Source organism: Zophobas morio, unplaced genomic scaffold, assembly GCF_036711695.1.
Source record: "Zophobas morio isolate AGI-343-1 ecotype UQ-CSIRO unplaced genomic scaffold, CSIRO_AGI_Zmor_V1 ptg000004l, whole genome shotgun sequence".
NCBI lineage: Eukaryota > Metazoa > Arthropoda > Insecta > Coleoptera > Tenebrionidae > Zophobas > Zophobas morio.
Window position 1 is genome coordinate 7,177,602 of NW_026972109.1, and position 19,201 is coordinate 7,196,802.

At 35.1% G+C, this 19,201-nt stretch overlaps 5 protein-coding genes across 6 annotated transcripts in view; 2 read left to right on the top strand and 3 right to left on the bottom strand.

Annotated features, from left to right (window-relative positions):
• Positions 1-7,569, bottom strand: part of Hecw (Hecw ubiquitin protein ligase) — a 79,020-nt gene extending 71,451 nt beyond the window's left edge. The window contains exon 1 of one of the 2 annotated variants that reach the window (XM_064070027.1): positions 6,819-7,569. In XM_064070027.1, the coding sequence (XP_063926097.1) occupies positions 6,819-7,146 (328 nt within the window). In that variant the 5' untranslated portion in view covers positions 7,147-7,569. The remainder of the gene's footprint in view (positions 1-6,818) is intronic. The other variant, XM_064070037.1, reaches the window with a different exon arrangement.
• The window catches only part of LOC135139747 (tigger transposable element-derived protein 4-like), a 191,023-nt gene that overhangs the window by 36,205 nt on the left and 135,617 nt on the right, over positions 1-19,201 (top strand). The gene's annotated exons all lie outside the window — the stretch shown is intronic.
• Positions 7,651-9,706, bottom strand: LOC135139757 (nucleosomal histone kinase 1-like). Its single transcript, XM_064070089.1, has 5 exons — positions 9,245-9,706; positions 9,001-9,197; positions 8,441-8,660; positions 8,217-8,390; positions 7,651-8,168 (listed from the first exon to the last, which is right to left on the bottom strand). The coding sequence occupies exons 1-5, from the start codon at positions 9,519-9,521 to the stop codon at positions 7,765-7,767; spliced, it is 1,272 nt and encodes a 423-aa protein (XP_063926159.1). The 5' UTR covers positions 9,522-9,706; the 3' UTR covers positions 7,651-7,764.
• LOC135139765 (uncharacterized) lies at positions 9,806-10,907 on the bottom strand. The gene is made up of 5 exons (XM_064070100.1): positions 10,823-10,907; positions 10,592-10,771; positions 10,358-10,537; positions 10,125-10,273; positions 9,806-10,075 (listed from the first exon to the last, which is right to left on the bottom strand). Exons 1-5 carry the CDS (start codon positions 10,844-10,846, stop codon positions 9,847-9,849), a joined length of 762 nt encoding a protein of 253 aa, XP_063926170.1. The 5' UTR covers positions 10,847-10,907; the 3' UTR covers positions 9,806-9,846.
• LOC135134581 (uncharacterized) lies at positions 11,089-12,316 on the top strand. The gene is made up of 4 exons (XM_064063284.1): positions 11,089-11,405; positions 11,461-11,631; positions 11,682-11,833; positions 12,001-12,316. The coding sequence occupies exons 1-4, from the start codon at positions 11,160-11,162 to the stop codon at positions 12,167-12,169; spliced, it is 738 nt and encodes a 245-aa protein (XP_063919354.1). The 5' UTR covers positions 11,089-11,159; the 3' UTR covers positions 12,170-12,316.

Here is a 19,201-nt window from a genome sequence, read left to right on the forward strand (position 1 = left end):
ATTGAAAAATCGAAAGATTAAAAATTGAAAAACCTAGAAAATTGCAAAAATGCAAAATCGGACAATTGAGAAATCCAAAAATTGAAAAATTGAAAAATTGGAAAATCGAGGAAATGAAAAAGCAAAGATTGAAAATTTGAATAAACGAAAAATTATAAAATCGAGAAAAACTAAATAAATTAAATGAAAAAAACGAAAAATTGTGATATAAAACACATCAAGATGAAAATTAAAAAATCGGGGAAATGAAAAATAAAAATCAAGAACTTGAGAAATTGAGGAAGCGAAAAACTGAGGAAACGAATAATTGAAAAATCGAAAAACAGAAACTGAGAAACTGAAAAGTTGAAAAATGAAAAATTGTAACATGGAAAAACTGGAAAATTGAAAAAGTGAAAAAAAAAAACGAAAAATCGTGAAAGCAACAAATTGATCGGAGGTAAATATAAATCCAGATTTTTCGAAAAGTTATAAGATTTGATTTTGCGATTTTTTTTATAACCCTTGTTAAGTTAAAATAAACTAATATTAACATTGTCTCATTCATTAACTTTTTTGAGTCATCCTGTATAGTATAACTAATTCTAAAAACTATGAGTGGAGTAATAAATCACAAGTATAGAATCATAATATCTTGCATATTTGAGAGAGGATTTATGCGACAAAATTTTCAATGACGTCATCAATTTTTTGGGAGGGAATAAACGAATAAATTTTGATTAACGATGATTACGATAACCTTAAAACGTTTGCAATGTTTCAGAGCATTCGGTTTTGAAGTTTCAAAGTTAAATTGCAAAATGTTATACAATTTTGATTTTTTTTTCAAAAATCTGGATGTCTATGGTGAAAATTCAACACGGATTTATACACTATAAGTGCAGCAGTATCTTATTTTATGAAATTAAAAACAAATTTATTCTTGTAAATTTTGGAGATAATGTCATCGATGGAGATGATTAGCCAAATTTTGACAACCGGTCGGTTAGTTCCACAAACAGACAAACAGACGGAAACGGGAGACCACTTTTTTCGGACTCTAGAGGTCACGAAACCTCAACGTGAATGAATTCTGAAATTTTCAATTTGTGAATGGAAACCGCAATTCGCGATTTAAAGAGAAGGTGAGTCGGGAATTTTCTAGAAGCAGCACACATTAAAACTGTTTATATAATGCCGATACATGAATGAACTCCAAGGTTTTTTGACATGAATAGTCTGCTTTAAATATTCTTCACTCGGTCGTTCAAGGTCTAAACCGAGTTCACGGCAAATTCAAAATGCATATTTTTAGAGTAAATTACGACTACATTTTATCGATATATAAATATAACCCTGTATACAGCAAACAGATTAATGTCCAAAGTGGCGAAAGTTTTTAACGTTATGCCACTTTTTGTATCTATTGTATACACTCAACTTTGTCTTGGAGATCTGGCGAATCGCCAACATTCTTTTCCTAAAGTGGGCGGAGTTTATACAAACTGACAGAAATGTTACTGAGTATCATATTTCTACAAGTATAATTCCAAGTAGTGTCAAGCTTATAGTAAAACACAATCCGATCTGAGCTTTCGTGGCTCCCCCAAATCACCGGATCGATATTTCACTACTTTTAAGCACTTTCTCCAACCCGCTTGATTTATTGCATTCCACGAAATTATACACGAGCGAAGCAAACACGAGCAAACTGCAAACATCTCGACCAATAAACTTTATCTCGTTGAATCTCGGAAAACAAGCCGGAGTCACGCTCCACCGACTCCATCTACATCCCCGTTTCCTTATTACCATTATCCGAGAAAATCGGCAGACGCTCCATCCGAGCTCTCCTTAATCTCATACGAATCAATCCATCTTTGCATGCTTCCGACTAAAAACTAATCTGTTTACGAAATCGGATGTTACGTAATTCTGTTGACAAGACGAACGGGGTCAGTCAGACGACACCGAATAAACACCATCATTCATTCGGGATTCTGATGAATGAAACCTTTTGACACGGCTTGGGAAAGGTACGCAGGGAGAGAGATTTCCCGGAATGCCCGTCGAGGTCTGCCCACGAGCCGCCCTTCACGACCGGCTATTTATGGTAGGAAACGGCGCCTTAATTTCACCGACGTCGTACCTACACAAATTTATATCCGTTGATATACATGGGCGTAGACACGCTTCGGTTCGTTAGTTATTTCTGTAAATATTTGTAGAGTACGTGTTTGTGCGGCCTTGGCACCTGTGTTTTGTATTTTCGGTCGGACAGATGAGATTGTACATCGGGGAAATTTATCGTTTAATTAAAATTGAAGCCGCAGCTCGTATTTCAAAATTAACAACGAAGCTCGAACACGTTTCTAACAACGAAACACGAAATTCCGGTCAATTTTTTTACCAAAAAACAAAAAACAGGCGGTAGAAATGAAATATATACCTTTGGAGTAAAGTACCCGTGGTGAAACATGATATAGTAGAGACTAGAAATTAGTGAACAGCGACTTTTGTTACCGAAAGTGGTCTCTACTATACATTTAGTCCCTCGTTATTACTCATCATTTCAAATTCACGATCGATTATTAATTAACTTAAGATATTTCCACACAGGGGAATTATTCAGTTACGTGAAAGGCTTCTTCCACTAACCGGAACTCTGTTAATGATACTCTTTCTGGAAATCAATGACAAACCATTTGCAGAAAACCGCAAAAAAGGCCACTGATGTATGTAGGTATGATAATTGTAGTTATTTCCTGTGAAACAATGGGCTTCCACGACAATTATTAAGTTGTGGTCACAAATTTATTGTTAATTTCGAAAGCCTAAACTAGAAACCACGCTTCTGGCTTGCATTATTACTTTAAAATTATGCAGTACGCGGTTTATCAGACTTCCTGTCATACTTAACTAAAATTACTTAATTATTATTTACCAATGGGGAATTTCGGCACTTTCGAGAAAAGGATGCGAGCATTTTGCGATACTCAACAACATGTTTTTTTACTTCTTGTGGAGAAAAAAGATTTTGTCTCACAACGAATAAAAAAATCATCACAATTGAGATAGGGCGGGTGGGCGAGGCTTACATTTTGCCTTTTTTTCTTAATATGTGTAGTTATCTTTTCGCAACAAGAAACTTAAAACATGTTTAAAATGGTAAATTTGTATAGGGAAATATCGATTTATATTTTGTATTTTTTTGTTAATATACATAGATATCTTTTTACAAGAAACTTAGAACATAGTTAAAATGGTACATTTTTGAAAGGAAATATGTATTTTGCAATAATGAAAATATCGACTTTTCCTTACAAAAATTTTCTATTTTTAAATACATATGTTGTAAGTTTCATGTTATGAAAATGTTGTCTACACATATTAAAACAAAAAGGCAAAACATAAGCCCGCCCGCCCTCCCTTATCTCAATTGTGATTTTTTTTATTAGCCGTGAACCAAGGGGGCGGAGCTTAACTGCAAAATACTTATTTTTTGCATGAAATTAAAAACATGTGTTCGGGTATCGTGTTGTTCAAAGAATACTATGTACATAAAGAACAAAAAAAAGCAAAATATTAACCCCGCCCACCCACCCCATCTCAATTGTGATGATTTTTTTTTATTCTTAGAAAAACACGTTTAAAATGATAAATATTTGTAAGGAAATATGGATTCTGCAATTAAACCCCGCCCCTCGATCTAACAACGAGTGAAAAATTCATCACATTTGAGAATTGAAATCGGGGCGGGTATGGGTGGGGCCTAACCTTTGGCTTTATTTTTTTCTTAATATATACAGCGTGTTATTGAAAGGTACGTACAAAATAAAATCGGCAATTGGTCTCGAAGTATGGGTGCTACAAGTTAAAAAAAGTTCAGATAAAAGTGTTCTCCTTTTAGAGATAAAAATTATTAAAATTTATGTCCAATTTCGTTGTACATACATACGCCTCTGATAAAAAGATCATCTCTCGTTTCAATAGCAACATTTAGTCTTGACAAAAGTTTTATGGTTACAGTTGCTAGGATTTACTAAAATAAATAAATTTTACCTATTTATCCTTCAGTAGCGTCTAAAAAAGTTGGATAAGGGTTAATTTTTCCCTTATAATTTTGATAACACAAAATTGGACTTCGTGAAGAACTGTCAATTTTGTTGTACGTACCTTTCAATAACACCCTGTATAGTCTTCTTTCACCAACAGGATACTCAAAAACATGTTTTTAATGTCTCGTAGAGAAATGGGGATTTTGTAGTTAAACTCCGCCCCTTGGTTCACGGCGAATAAAAAAAAATCATCAAATTTGAGACAAGGCGGGTGGGCGGGCCTACATTTTGACTTTTTGTCTTAATATGTGTAGTAATCTTTTCACAACAAAAAACTTAAAACATGTTTAAAATGGGAAATATCGATTTTGCTCCGCCCCTCGGTCTGACAATGAATGAAAAATTCATCACGGTTGAGATCGAGACGGATGGGCGGGGCTTCTTTTTTGTTTTTGTTTTTTTTTTTTAATTACATAATACATTGAGTTTTCTTTGTATAACACGATTACTTAAGAACATATTTCACATGGTAATTTCTCATAGAAAAATAAAGATTTTATAATTAAGGTCCACCCCTCGGCTTACGACGAATAAAAAAAATCATCAGAATTGAGATAGGGCGCGTGGGCGGGGCTTATATTTTGCCTTTTATTCTTAATATACATAGCCATCTTTTCACAACAAGAAACTTAGAATATCGTACATTTTTTAAAGGAAATATGGATTTTGCAATGATAGGGTGGCAAAATGCAAACCCGCCCACCCGCCCTATCTCAATTGTGATGATTTTTTTTATTCGCCGTGAACTAAGGGGGCGGAGCTTAACTGCAAAATACTAATTTTTTTTACAACAAATTAAAAACATGTTTGTGAGTGTCGTGTTGTTCAAAGAATACCATGTATATTAAGGAAAAAAGGCAAAATATAAACCCCGCCCACCCACTCCATCTCAATTGTTATAAATTTTTTGATTCTTTGAAACTTAAAACACGTTTAAAATGGTAATTTTTTTAAATTAAATATGGATTTTGCCATTAGGTTCCGCCCCTACAGCAACCAACGAATGAAAACTACTTCATTACTATTTAGATCAGGGCAGATATGGGGTATGGGTGGGGCTTAATCTTTGACTTTAACGTTTTCTTAATGTACATAATATTCTTTTAATAACACGATACTCAAAAACATGTCTTGCTTACTACATAATTTCTTGTAATGAAATAATAAGGATTTTGCAATTAAATTCCGCTACTTTGGCTCTCGACGATTAAAACAATCATCGCAATTGAGATAGGGTGGGTGGGCGGGGCTCATATTTTGCCTTTTTTTCTTAAGCAGACTTATTTCGACAACAAGAAACTTGAAACATGTCTAAAATGGTAAATACTTGTAGAAAAATATGGATCTTGCAATGAACAACACGATACTCAAAAATATGTTTTTAATTTCTCGTAGAAAAATAAAGATTTTGCAGTTAAGCTTCGCCTTCTTGGCTCACAACAAATAAAAATAATCATCAGAATTGAGATAGGGCGGGTGGGCGGGGCCATATTTTGTCTTTTTTCTTAATATGTGTAGACTTATTTCGCCAACAAGAAACTCAAAAACCAGAGGCGGCTAATGCCAGGGGACACAAGGGCACGTGCCCCCCCTAAATAACAACGTCTACAAACACACTGGACATACCAGAATATTAATTTTAAATACTTAAAAAATTATCCGGAAATTTGTGTCATACTAATTTTTTTATCTCGCTCCACTTGTATAAAATGTATCAAAACTAACAATTAAAGATGTTGTGTCTTGGATACGGATGTTGCTAATGAAGTGCTGATAAAAGCTGGAGACGGAGACCGAATCATGGCTGATTTAGACGTGTTGTTTACACCGTTGCCATGGAAACCGTGCGTACAGACGCGATATTGGAGTGGAATCGGGTCGTGTTCCGACAGCAGCCAGCAGCGGGTTTTAATTTTCATTCTGCGCCAGTGAAATTATTTGATTTTAAATAAAAATAATTAATGCGGTTGAATATTTAATCAAAAATTCGTCCTCTGTGTCACGACGGTAAAATTTTAGCGAAAAATTTAGGAAGAGCCACCCACGATGTATTAATAAAAAAAAAAGGGTTCGTGGTAAAACGAGAGACTTTCAAAGATATTTAATATACGTAACACGTATGATACATATTCTTGGATGTGCGGTTGTGAAAAAAATCATAAATTATTTTGTTTTATGTGTAAGAGCAACAAAACATGCAAGAAGTGCGAGTCATTTGCATCATTTAGTGGATTACAATCTTCTCGATAATACAGACATTCGGAAACAACTAGACACCGCCTATATTAATAATATTCGGGCACATATACAAATTTAAAAACCAAAATACCTGACTTTCTGAAACATTGGGAACGTATTTTTACCCAAATACCAAAATTATATTTATTTCAAAAGTAAGTTTATACTTAAATGAGATCGAGAGGGTAGTTTCCAATTCGAGAAAGTTTCCGATTCTGTCTGGAAACGAGAAAACCGGAAGTAATTGCGCCTCGAGTTGTTTTTCCAACATTTTTTAGACAAAACTTCTGATTCTACGTTATGATCCCTTAAATATACTGCGGAATTCGTATTACACGTAATTTCCAACACTGAAAGCTCAAATTAGCTACATCATTTCGAATTAATTCAATTTTCATGAAAAAATCAAATGACGCAGAATCAACCCTCGTCACTTCGTTATCGTCCCTAATCGCAGCTTCCCTCTAGACACCAACCCCTTACCTTGATAGCACAACGCGACGAAATCGCCCTCCGTCTGCCTCGCCACATCCCACCGGAGCAGCCACGACCCATCCTCGTTCTGGTTGGCAAAAATCCTATCCCCCGTCGGACTGACATTGTTGGTCCTCTTCAGCACACTGTGGGTGTTCACCACTTCGTCCCCCGGCTCCTCCACGTCGATCGTCTCCAGGTAAATCGGCCTGTCTTTACCCACGTTGCACTTGAGAAACTGGCAGGTATTATCATCATCAGGACTGGCGTTAATATCACAATTAATTTCAATATCTTCGACTGCTGGTCTGTCCATCTCCCGTTTGCCCATCACCATTCCATCTCGGCGCTATCTCCTCACGTTGCCATGACGACAGACAACCAGGCGTCGGGGGCTGGGCGTCGAGGCACCATCCTCGAACAGCGCAAAGAGCAGCATAATAGGGACTTAGAGTGATTCACACATCTTTATTTTGTGGCTTTTCAGGGTTAGAGTGGTTAGACCGAGGTCGACGGTTAAACTCGATGACGAAAGTCATGCGTGCGGAAAACGAGACATTTTATCGGTAAATAACAGTCTTTGGGGTTATACGATAGGGTTTAACACAGCAAACACGATTTAAGGCGTGTTTTTTCGAAAATTGTGTACACAGCTGATTTGACAGCAAATCATAACGCGTTTTGACATCCGCAACTGACAGACGGGGCGCGTGCGCGCGGGGATGACAGTCACTAAAAGTGGCGCCAATTTTGAAATTCGTTTGATTTCTGAAGCGGTCAATTTCAGGTTTGCTGACGTTTCGGAACGTGAAAAGTACAGAAAAGTACAAATAAATTCAAATGCGAATTTAATAAATATTTAATAGATAAAAAGTATTATAGCTTCGGTAAGGAACTGATGTTAACGTCTACTTGAATTGTGAAAATGTATATATTTTACGTGCAAGACACTCTTTTATTTCTTGTTTGGTTTTTTCTTCTTTTCGGCTTCCCTTTCCTTTTTTCGTGCCAAAACCTTCTTCATAGCTTCAGTCATGTGACCAGTTTCGACTGGTAGTTGTTCAACTTCACGCTTTTTAACCCGCTTCTTCTCCACCTCTGGTGCGACTTCCTCGTCTTGTTTTTTTCCCCGCTTTCTAACCGGTTTTTTCACTTCCACTTCTTCTTCAAGTTCCTGGTCGTCAATTTCAGGTACTACACTTCTTCTCTTTCTGGGTGTAGTATGAAATTCGAGTGGACCGTTTACAGAGGCTCCGTTTTTTTTAATCTCTTGTTCGAATAAAGAGCGAATTTTTTTGTAGTCTGGTTTTTCGTCAAATGTGAGGTTATTGACGTACTCTAGGTACTTCACGAGTACTTCTACAATAAACTAGTTTTATTAAAAATTAAAATTTTGAGAATTCTCACCTTCAGTCTTCTTTAAACACCTTTTTACAAACTGTGGAATGTTATCCATGCTAGTCTCTTTCATTTGTTGGACTTCTTTAGGGTTGTCTAATTTGGACTCCCAGGGTAAAGTACCACCCAACCATTGTATTAAATTGTAACCTAAGATTTCAAAGTCACCTCGTCGTGTGGGTACTAAAATGAGCTTTTTATTAATGTAACTAACTAAATGTTATCACGGTTACCTCCATGATGGGCGTCGCGACTGAGATACTCGATTGTACCATCATGGGCCTTTTTAGGATTAGGCTTAAACTGCTTTTCTGTAGTAAATTTTGTTGCTAAACCAAAGTCAAGAAGATACATCTGATTTTTTGTTGCAGGGGAAATCCCAAGTATGATGTTACCACCTTTAATATCGGCATGGACGTAACCGAGTTCATGAATGTATTCCAAAACGTATGTCTAAACAGACAAAAAAAAATGTATCAGTGGTAAATCTGCTTAGAACAGAATTGAAACTTTTGATATCACATCTAAATATTTATGATTCGTTCAAGATTATTCGCCGCCGCACTACCTGCCACTACACAAGCAATATTGAACGTTTTTACTGTTTTTTTTTTATTGTATGTGTATGTAAAAGTGAAAATGTACTTAGGTTAAGTTCCATATAATGGAAAACTAGCTACAACGTCATGATCTACCACCCACTTAATTGCCTCTTTGATCAATCAAATTAAAAGTTAAAATATTCTCAACCAATCAATATTATCATGACCTCTACAAAACTGTATCAACTTACAATCTGCCACGCCAACTGAAAGACAGTGCTGAGTGGTAGCACCCCCTTATTTTCCGCCCTTATCTTATCAATATCGGTCCCAAATTTCTCCATGACAATAAACCTATACTTCATACTTCCAGCTTCATGTGAGCCAGATCCCAAATACACAGGCATTCCGAAAGTCTTCAGCTTATGTTTCTTCATAAAAGTATCAACTATAAAGTTAAATTAGAACAAACAACTCAAATTTTTACCAACTCACCATCAGCTTGTTTTGCGTTCTTCATATAAAAATGCATCTCGACGAACAAGGGACCGTTACCGTGGGGCTCTACTTTCACAACATAGGGGTACTTTGATGCTTTGGAAGAAGCTTCCTTGGCACAATAAATTTCCCCAAAGCCCCCTTTTCCAATTGAGGTTCCTAATATCCACTGCTTTTTAGCGATGTCTGTTAAGAGTTCACCGGCTGGAAGCGGATCCGGCATGTTATAGCCGTTGGTCGCTTTTTTACGTGGCTTTTTAGGGGCCTTAGCCATCTTTTAGGTTAAATTAATTAAAACAACAAAAATAATACAATGTAAATAGGAAACATAAACACACATGACACGCAAAACAACACTACATCATTTCTTTATAGTTTTTCTTAATTTTTGGGTTTTAGGGTGAAAAAGCACTCACATAACCCGCGAAAACCGAAGAAGTCAGTTTGAAGCTGTTTGACAGATGACTGAGGTCTGAGATGGCGCCACTGTATAGAGTTATGTTGGTTGCCTACGTATTTTTTAAATCAACCTAATTGCAATATAAAAAAAGTCCGGTCTATATAGAATACAGATTTTATTTAAAATTGAGTTCGCAATTTTACGCTTGAAGGGCAGATTGGTCATTTCCATTGTGTAGTACTGTATCAATACACCTTCTCTTATCTTCTATGGCCATGTCTGGTGAACACTTCCAGATGATTGGATCACAATACTTTTTCCTTCTTTCCGAGGGATCCTCATATTTTTCACAAAATCTGACACCATGTTGTTTAAGTTGTAGTTTAATCTGACATTCATTGATCTCATCTAGTTTAGCCGAATTCCAGCTAAAACAACCCTTGTATCATTTGAACTTTCACAAGAATGAGAGAATACAGAGGAAGGGGAACTCTTGCAGGGTAATCTTCAGGTTTTGGAGGTCGAAACTGTTCTGTGTAACTGGTACACTCGCGCTTATTACACCCAAAGTCGCATTTCCACTGTTGTTTTTTGTATTCCAGAATTCCACGTTTTGACAAGTTACCCTTAAATCAAACAGGTCAGAGACAGGAAGAAGTAAATAAAAAAAGCTGTAGGTTTTTGGCGTTACGAAAAAATGTTCAACTTACAAAGGTTGGCAGATATTCATCTGAAGGGCTGTGCATACCTCGCATTAGATGCCATTTTCGAGGTATATGACTGTTAAAACACTTGGGAAAATAGTTGTAAGTCAAGTCGTACATAGTTGTAAAATTTTCGAAATAACTGGGTTGCTCGCTTTTACTAGATTCACAAAGAATACAAGTCTCCTACAAACAAAAACTTGAAGCCTGCTTTCAACTACTTTTATGACATTATCGTACCTCTGCTTTTAAAATTTTATCCCAAACGGTATTTGCGCTAATTTTTGTGCTTTGTTTTGGAGCGAAATGTTCTGTATAAGTTGTTGAATGTTTGTAAGTTTGTGGTGGTAGCAAAATGGCATTGTCTCGATCCTGAACCCAAGGGCCTATGAGTACTTTGTTGCAATATTTAGATTTTTGCTAAGAAATGTTTGTTAGAAAGAGATAAGGTGGAAAGATTTCAATACATACAGGGTACTCGAATCTGTGTTCCATATAACAAAATAATATTTAAAAAATGTCACACTGACAAAAAAATTATGTACTAATAATGAATCGAGTTTGACATGTAAGTACGTGATGGAAGCTCATGTAACAATATAATTTAAGTAATTTGAATATTTATGTCTTCTACAATATTTTCTAAATAAAAACCTAAAATTACACTTATTTTTAATATCCCAATCGTCCACTTTGACTTTTTTCCAAAAGAAAAAATGTACATTGACGCATTCAAATGTAGTGTCAAATTGGCAGTTGTAGTTTGTAGTTTGTAGGTATTCAGTCTAATTTTTTAAGGGTTTTTCCTATGGCTTCCGATAGCTGTTTAAATTTTTGCGTTCCTTCTGAAAACTCCCGTCTGGTTTTCGCCAAACCGACCAACCAGTATTCAGACAAAGTATTAGTAGGTTCCTGGTTCGACGAGCGTCGTTGTCGGGAAGCAATCCCTCGAGACAACGAAATAAAAACAACAACATACTCAGATGACTTCGGTGCCAAACCTTACGCAGTAGTCAGTCCTAACGCAGCGTGGGACCTACGAATAAAAACACAAGTATCTAGCCTGTAAATTAAACGCAAATCGTCTGAAAACAGGTCAAAAATTCCAGGATTCAACCTTTGTGAGGCAGGGGGTGTCACGTATAAAATATCCCAGTGATTCTGAAAATTATGCAAGTACGTACGATGTAGCCTTTAATTATAACCCGAAATACACGAATTATTATGTGGACTACAAACTGGATGTACGCCACCCAAAAATTGATCAAGCTGAGATTTTGGTAAATAAATTTACAACTGTCAAGTGAGTTATACTTAAATTGGGTTGTAGAAGAACCTGACTAGGAAATGTTTACACGACTATAAGAAAGAAGTGTGGAAATTTGACAATTATATCGCCAAATATCCTCCGAGTAAATATAAAGAGGATTATGTGCCTCCACCCGAACGCTTTTACAAGTTTAAACGAAATGGAATACCGCTGTACATTTTAGAAATCTCATGGGTGTCACAGATTTTTTCAACAGCAATATCTCGCTTATTAGTTAAGATCGCACACTTTTGAAAAAAGCATGTCTCTTCTAGAAAGCGGGATATTGCTATCGAAAAAATATCCCACTGTTCTCGTAGAAATTATACGTTCTTTTTAGGGATAATTCGTCGAAAGTAGGGGACCTTAACCAAATGCTTGCTAGTCTCAAGCTACGAAATACTCCCTTTCAAAATCTGTCACAAAAACGCTTGGTCACCGTACCCCAAGCCGGTCGGTTTAACCCCATTACGTGGGACTTTATTCCAGGGGTGAAAAAAACTGCTTGAAGAATGAGATTTAACTTCACATGAAATATTGGATACATTTATTCACTCGCAGTTCTAGGGGTAACTGGAAATTACAAAATTCACGAAGAAGTAAACAAATTAATGTGTTGATCGTGATCTTCGTGAAATGAACCGTTTTTGTTTTGTTGATTCGTTTAAATTTTAAATAAATTAAATTTATTCTCAACTCGACTGATTTGATTAAAAAAATCGTAGAAGGAAAGACTTACACATGCATAGATATATACATACATATGTACTTGTTCTTTCGAGACAAAACCATAAAATATTTGGCTCTCCAAAAAGCTGAGAGTGTAGAGAAATCTAGAGGAAGTCCACTATTGAGTTCTGTGTTGGTTTGTTGGTGAAGTTTTTCGTTGATTATTGATTGATGAACATGATGTCGGTTAGTTGGTTAAACACCTTCTTACACCTCTCTCTTACACACTGTTGATCGCGTTACACATCATCACGACAAAAAATTGTAGTGAAATAAAAATGAAATTTTACTCAGAAAGTGGGCTAACCTGCGTATTTTGGTTCAATTTTTCTAAAATTATCGATTTATAAACGTACACAAATCCCAAATAGATTAGCTGGAAATAAGCAGTTGTTAACTTATTTCATCACAATTGAGAGGGAGTGGGTGGACGGGGTTTATATTTCGTACATTTTTTTTTTAATACACGAAATCTTCTTTTCCCAACAAGAAACTGAAAACATAGTTAACTATCGTGTTGTTCAAATAAAACTACAAGTAACTAAAAAAAAGTCCTGATCTCAACTGCGATGAATTTTTTATTCGTTGTCAGGCCAAGGGGCGGAGCGTAATTGCAAAATACATATTTCCCTACAAAAATTTTGAGCATGTTTTAAGTCTCTTGTTGTGAAAAGAAGACTACGTATATTAAGAAAAAAGGGCAAAATATAAGCCCCACTCACCCACCCTATCTCAGTTGTAATGATTTTTTTTATTCGTTGTCAGACCGAGGGTGGAGTTTAATTGCAAAACTCATATTTCTTTGCAAAATTTTACTCTTTCAAGAACATATTTCACATGGTAATTTCTCGTACAGAAATGAGGATTTTGCAACTAAGCTCCGCCCTCGGTTCACGATGAATAAAAAAATCATCACAATTGAGACGGGGTGGGTGGGCGGGGCATAAATTTTTAACATTTTTTCTTAATATACGAAATTTTTTCCTAACAACAAACTGAAAACCTAGTTAACTACCGTGTTGTTCAAATAAAACTATATCTAACTGAAAAAAAGTCCCGATCTCAATTGTGATGAATTTTTTGTTCGTTGTCAGACCAAGGAGCATAGCGTAATTGCAAAATACATATTTTCTTACAAGAATTTTCAACATGTTTGAAGTTTCTTGTTGTGAAAAGAAGACTACGTATATTAGGAAGAAAGAGCAAAATATAAGCCCCACCCACTTACCCCATCTCAGTTGTAATGATTTTTTTATTCGTTGTTAGACCAAGCGGTGGAGTTTAATTGCAAAATAGATATTTCTTTGCAAAATTTTACTCTTTCAAGAACATATTTCACATGGTAATTTCTTATAGAGAAATGAATTTTTTGCAACTAAGCTCCGCCCAAGGCTCACGATGAATAAAAAAAACATCACAATTGAGAGTGGGTGGGTGGGCGGGGCTTATATTTTGTACACATTTTTTTAATATACGAAATTTTTCCCTAACAAGAAATTGAAAACCTAGTTAACTACTGTGTTGTTCAAATAAAACTATATGTAACTAAAAAAAAGTCCCGATCTCAATTGTGATAAATTTTGTATTCGTTGTCAGACCAAGGGGCGGAGCGTCATTGCAAAATACATATTTCCCTACAAAAATTTTCAACCTGTTTTAAGTTTCTTGATGAATAAAAAAATCATTACAATTGAGACGGGGTGGGTGGGCGGGGCATATATTCTTTACATTTTTTCTTAATATACGAAATTTGTTCCTAACAAGAAACCGAAAACCTAGTTAACTACCGTGTTGTTCAAATAAAACTACATGTAACTAAAAAAAAGTCCCGATCTCAGTTGTGATGAATTTTTTATTCGTTGCTAGACCGAGGGGCAGAACCTAATTGTAAAATACATACTTCCCTAGAAAAATTTTCAACATGTTTAAAGTTTCTTATTATGAAAAGGGGACCACGTATATTAAGAAGAAAGGGCAAAATATAAGCCCCACCCACCCTATCTCAGTTGTAATATTTTTTTTATTCGCTGTCAAACCCAGCGGCGGAGTTTAATTGCAAAATCCATAATTTTTTGCAAAATTTTGCTCTTTCAAGAACATATTTCACATGGTAATTTCTTGTAGAGAAAGGAGGATTTCGCAACTAAGCTCCGCCCTCGGTTCACGATGAATAAAAAAATCATTACAATTGAGACTGGGTGGGTGGGCGGGGCATATATTCTTTACATTTTTTCTTAAGGCTCGCGTCTGGATCGGTTTCGCCCTATACTAAATACATTGAAAACATCGTCGTGGTTTCCGGAGTTGCATTTTAAAAATACGGGATATATCGCTTTAAAAAAATTATATTTCGAATTAACAAACTTGAGTCCAGGGGACCTCCATATTTATATTCATGTCTAGTCCGCAGTTTTTACAAAAAAAAATTATAAAGTTGACCAATTTTTACACCAGATTTAACCGGTACATTGATGCATTTTTTGAAGAAGTGCTGAAGTGATTTGCATTCTGAGATAGGAGGTCCCCTGGGGAAAAGTGTCAGCTTTCTTTTGATACCATTTATAATCCTAAAAAATTCACGACTGAGGTAAATAACTCTCGAAAAGACAGAATCTGTTGAAACGAGAAATCGCCATTAAACGCGCTATGATGCCGTAGTAGAATACAGGTTTACTTAGATTCTGGTTTGGTTGCAGACTTAATTTAATGTGGACCTTGTCCACCAGGGGGAGCTGTTTTTACTCAGCGATTTATCGGAATAAAATTTTGATATCGCATTTCCGATTTTACAATACCATTTCGGTTTTGAGAAGTGACAAAATAACGTATCCATCCAGTGGCGTAACAATCAAACTGCGGGCCTGTGTTCTACAACACTGTGGGACCCCTAATGAACAGCGAAATAAAAATATTTAACAATACGAGTATAATGAGTAAAGAATGAGTAGATTGCAATTAGCGCTAACGTTTTATTAAAATCATTCTACCTGAAACATTGAATTAAAAAAATAAAATACAATAATTACCTGAAGAAATATAATTAAAATATATACAATATTAGAAACTAGCCGACCCGCCAAACGTTGTTTTGGCATTTCTAGTGAATATTTTGGTACACAGTTAAATAAAAAATTAAATTAAAATAAATACATAAAAATTTATCGTACGACAATGATTATATTCAATGGTCATCTTGCAACCCTATTGCGCATCTGTGGATGAAAGCAAAGATACTCATATCGTTATTAAAAAATGGGGGTTGGTGGTAGAAGGGTCAAAATTTAGGGTTATATGTATTTTTTGATGGCAAATCTTAAAAAAATAAAAATAAAAAATGTCTAAAAAATAAAAAAAGTTTGGTGGGTCACCCTTATCACTTAGGGGTTTAAAAAATAGTTTACTAGACCTACCGAATATACACAAAAAAATTCATAAAAATCGGTCAAGGCGTTTCGGAGGAGATTGGTTACAAACACTGTGACACCAGAATTTTATATTAGATTATTTTAGAAAAAAATTCTTTACCATAAAAAAGGTTATACTGAGTCGACCTTAAAAGATTGACGTATGCTGTCGCGGACTTTTTTTTAGAACTTTTAGAAGGGAACAATTCCATCATACATGATTTTTATGTAACTTTAACCGTTTAATACGCAGCGTAAGCAACGGAAGCTGTCAAAGGACGAATAATTTTCCCGTTTTTCCGATATTTTTTCATTCTATAATAATTTCCCAGTCCAGTTTTTTTTCTACTTAAAAAATTAGTTGTAACATACGTCAGATATATTTTATTATTCCAAAAAAGCACCACAAGTACAAAATTAAAATAGTTTTGAAAATACGAAAATTTTCATAAAACACAACTGAAACTGATTTTTTTTTTCACGTTTTATTACAGCATGAAGTTTCACTGTAGAACTGAGGACAAAATTTAAGTATTTTGTTGTCTTGCATCATAAATTAGTCATACTTTTGTCGGATAAAGATTGGTAATTTACTACATGGGGTGTTAGATTTGCTACAATGGGATTGCGACACTGCGACAGGTTTATTACAAACAGATGCTGCTGCATTTTCGACCGCCGGTGCCTGTCGCTAAAACCCGAGTTTATTGAGTCTATGATATTGAATCTTTAGTTGATTGTTTATTTTTTTCAACATTTTCTACAATTTCAGAAATTATGGATTCAATAAACTTATGTGTTTTTTTACTGTTTGTACAATTTTTTGTACTAATTGCACGTTTTGTTTTTTTTTGCGTAGATAAAATTTGTCACGAGCCATTATTATAAAATAAGGTGTAACAACAAAAATATAGTGCAAATAATTTGTAAGTGGACGACCGAAACTATGTTTTAGGCAGACACTGACAAAGTGGTAGTAACATTGGCAACTGTTCCAAAACTGAGTTTTGCCGAAAAAAGGTACTTTACGTGCATTTCAAACAATTACATTCATAGGACTCTACCATTTCTACCAGCCAGATGTAAACAACCACCTACAATAAATTTAACAACTTTTGTTTGTCACCGGAAGTGGGACTGGTATTGCGGACTGAAATTATCCCTTGTACACGCTTTCGACTCCATTTGAGTAACAATTTTTTTCCGAATTTAAAATTACGTTCAAGCTGTTGTTCAAGCCTAAAATTTAAAATTAAATCTTTCCGAAACAGTATGACAAATATGTAGTGAACAAAAAATATTTACACCTTATACAAAAAAATGAGGTTTACGATGCGCAAGCATATGATATACGTAAAATTAAAAATGCAAGTCAAAGTTAATATGCATAAAAAATAGCAGCTGCTTCTATTAAAAATTTAAAATTAATTATTTAAATCCTTACAAAACGATATACTAACAAACAGTTTAAGCAAAGTCAAATTTTTAAACAAACTGCCTTCTGCCATGCAGTTAGCCGCCAAAATAATTAACATGAATATTTTAGTACTTACATAAAAAACCACCGTTGAATGCTTAGAATTACTTGCACACAACGTACTAATGATTTACGTTGAAGAAAGTAAAAAATTTTGCTATGTGGCTAATAGCTTCAAGGACACGTTATTATTCATTTTCAAACGATTGCGGCTAATAATTTTAACAATTTATTGTTATTTACTTGGTAAATATATTTTTATTTTTATTACTATTGTTTTGTTGCAAACGATAAAGTAAATAACAAAACCAAACTCTTATACATTATTAAGTTTAAGAAAAATTTTCCGCCAAAAATATTCTATTTGTAATGAATGGGCATGTCCGACAGTGCAGATAGTAGGAAAATAATAAAAATATTTACTTATACCGGAAATATTGTTAATTCTCTTATTTCAAGTTTGGCCTACAAATGTGGAAAATCCGTCCCGTTCGTAAATAGTACCTTGGCGCGACCAATTTTTGCTTTACATGATGTTCCTGTAATTCAGACAAACAACACATCCTTGATAGGAATAAATCACATATCTGCAGATAATTCCCCGACAGTAGGAGGTACTTTAATATTTACATATATTTAATATATTTACCGAAAACAATTTAAGTACGGAAACAAAATAAATAACTGGAAAGAATTAACTGTAGCCAAAATAGGAAAATGAATCAGTGAGTTTTACATCTTTCCGGTTTTGAACGGTCAAGGGTAAATTCAGGTACCCGGGTTTTGTTTGCAACTATTATGGCTAGACAGGCACTGCGGCTTGTGTACTAAAACTTATTTCCGTACAGTAAAATGTAGAATTCTACGGATCGGTGCTGCATTTATTCACATTTTAGCAATTCACTAACAGGAGGCAGCATCTCCCGGGTCGTTTTATTCTCACTTTGACCAGGCAGATATTTTGGCTCCAGACGGCACCCTTAATATACGAAATTTTTTCCTAACAACAAACTGAAAACCTAGTTAACTACCGTGTTGTTCAAATAAAACTATATCTAACTAAAAAAAAGTCCCCATCTCAATTGTGATGAATTTTTTGTTCGTTGTCAGACCAAGGAGCAGAGCGTAATTGCAAAATACATATTTTCTTACAAAAATTTTCTACATGTTTTAAGTTTCTTATTGTGAAAAGGGGACTACGTATATTAAGAAGAAAGGGCAAAATATAAGCCCCACCCACCCACCCTATCTCAGTTGTAATAATTTTTTTATTCGCTGTCAGACCGATCGGCGGAGTTTAATTGCAAAATTTTGCTTTTTCAAGAACATATTTCACATGGTAATTTCTTGTAGAGAAAGGAGGATTTTGCAACTAAGCTTCGCCCTCGGTTCACGATGAATAAAAAAATCATCACAATTGAGACGGGGTGGATGGGCATATATTCTTTACATTTTTTCTTAATATACGAAATTTTTTCCTAACAAGAGACCGAAAACCTAGTTAACTACCGTGTTGTTCGAATAAAACTACATGTAACTAAAAAAAGTCCCGATCTCAATTGTGATGAATTTTTTATTCGTTGTCAGACCAAGAGGCGGAGCGTCATTGGAAAATACATATTTCCCTACAAAAATTTTCAACCTGTTTTAAGTTTCTTGTTGTGAAAAGAAGACTACGTATATTAGGAAGAAAGGGCAAAATATAAGCCCCACCCACCCACCCTATCTCAGTTGTAATGATTTTTTTTTATTCGTAGGCAGACCCGCGGGGGAGTTTAATTGCAAAATTTTGCTCTTTCAAGAACATATTTCACATGGTAATTTCTTGTAGAGAAAGGAGGATTTTGCAACTAAGCTCCGCCCTCGGTTCACGATGAATAAAAAAATCATCACAATTGAGAGGGGATGGGTGGGCGGGGCTTATATTTTGT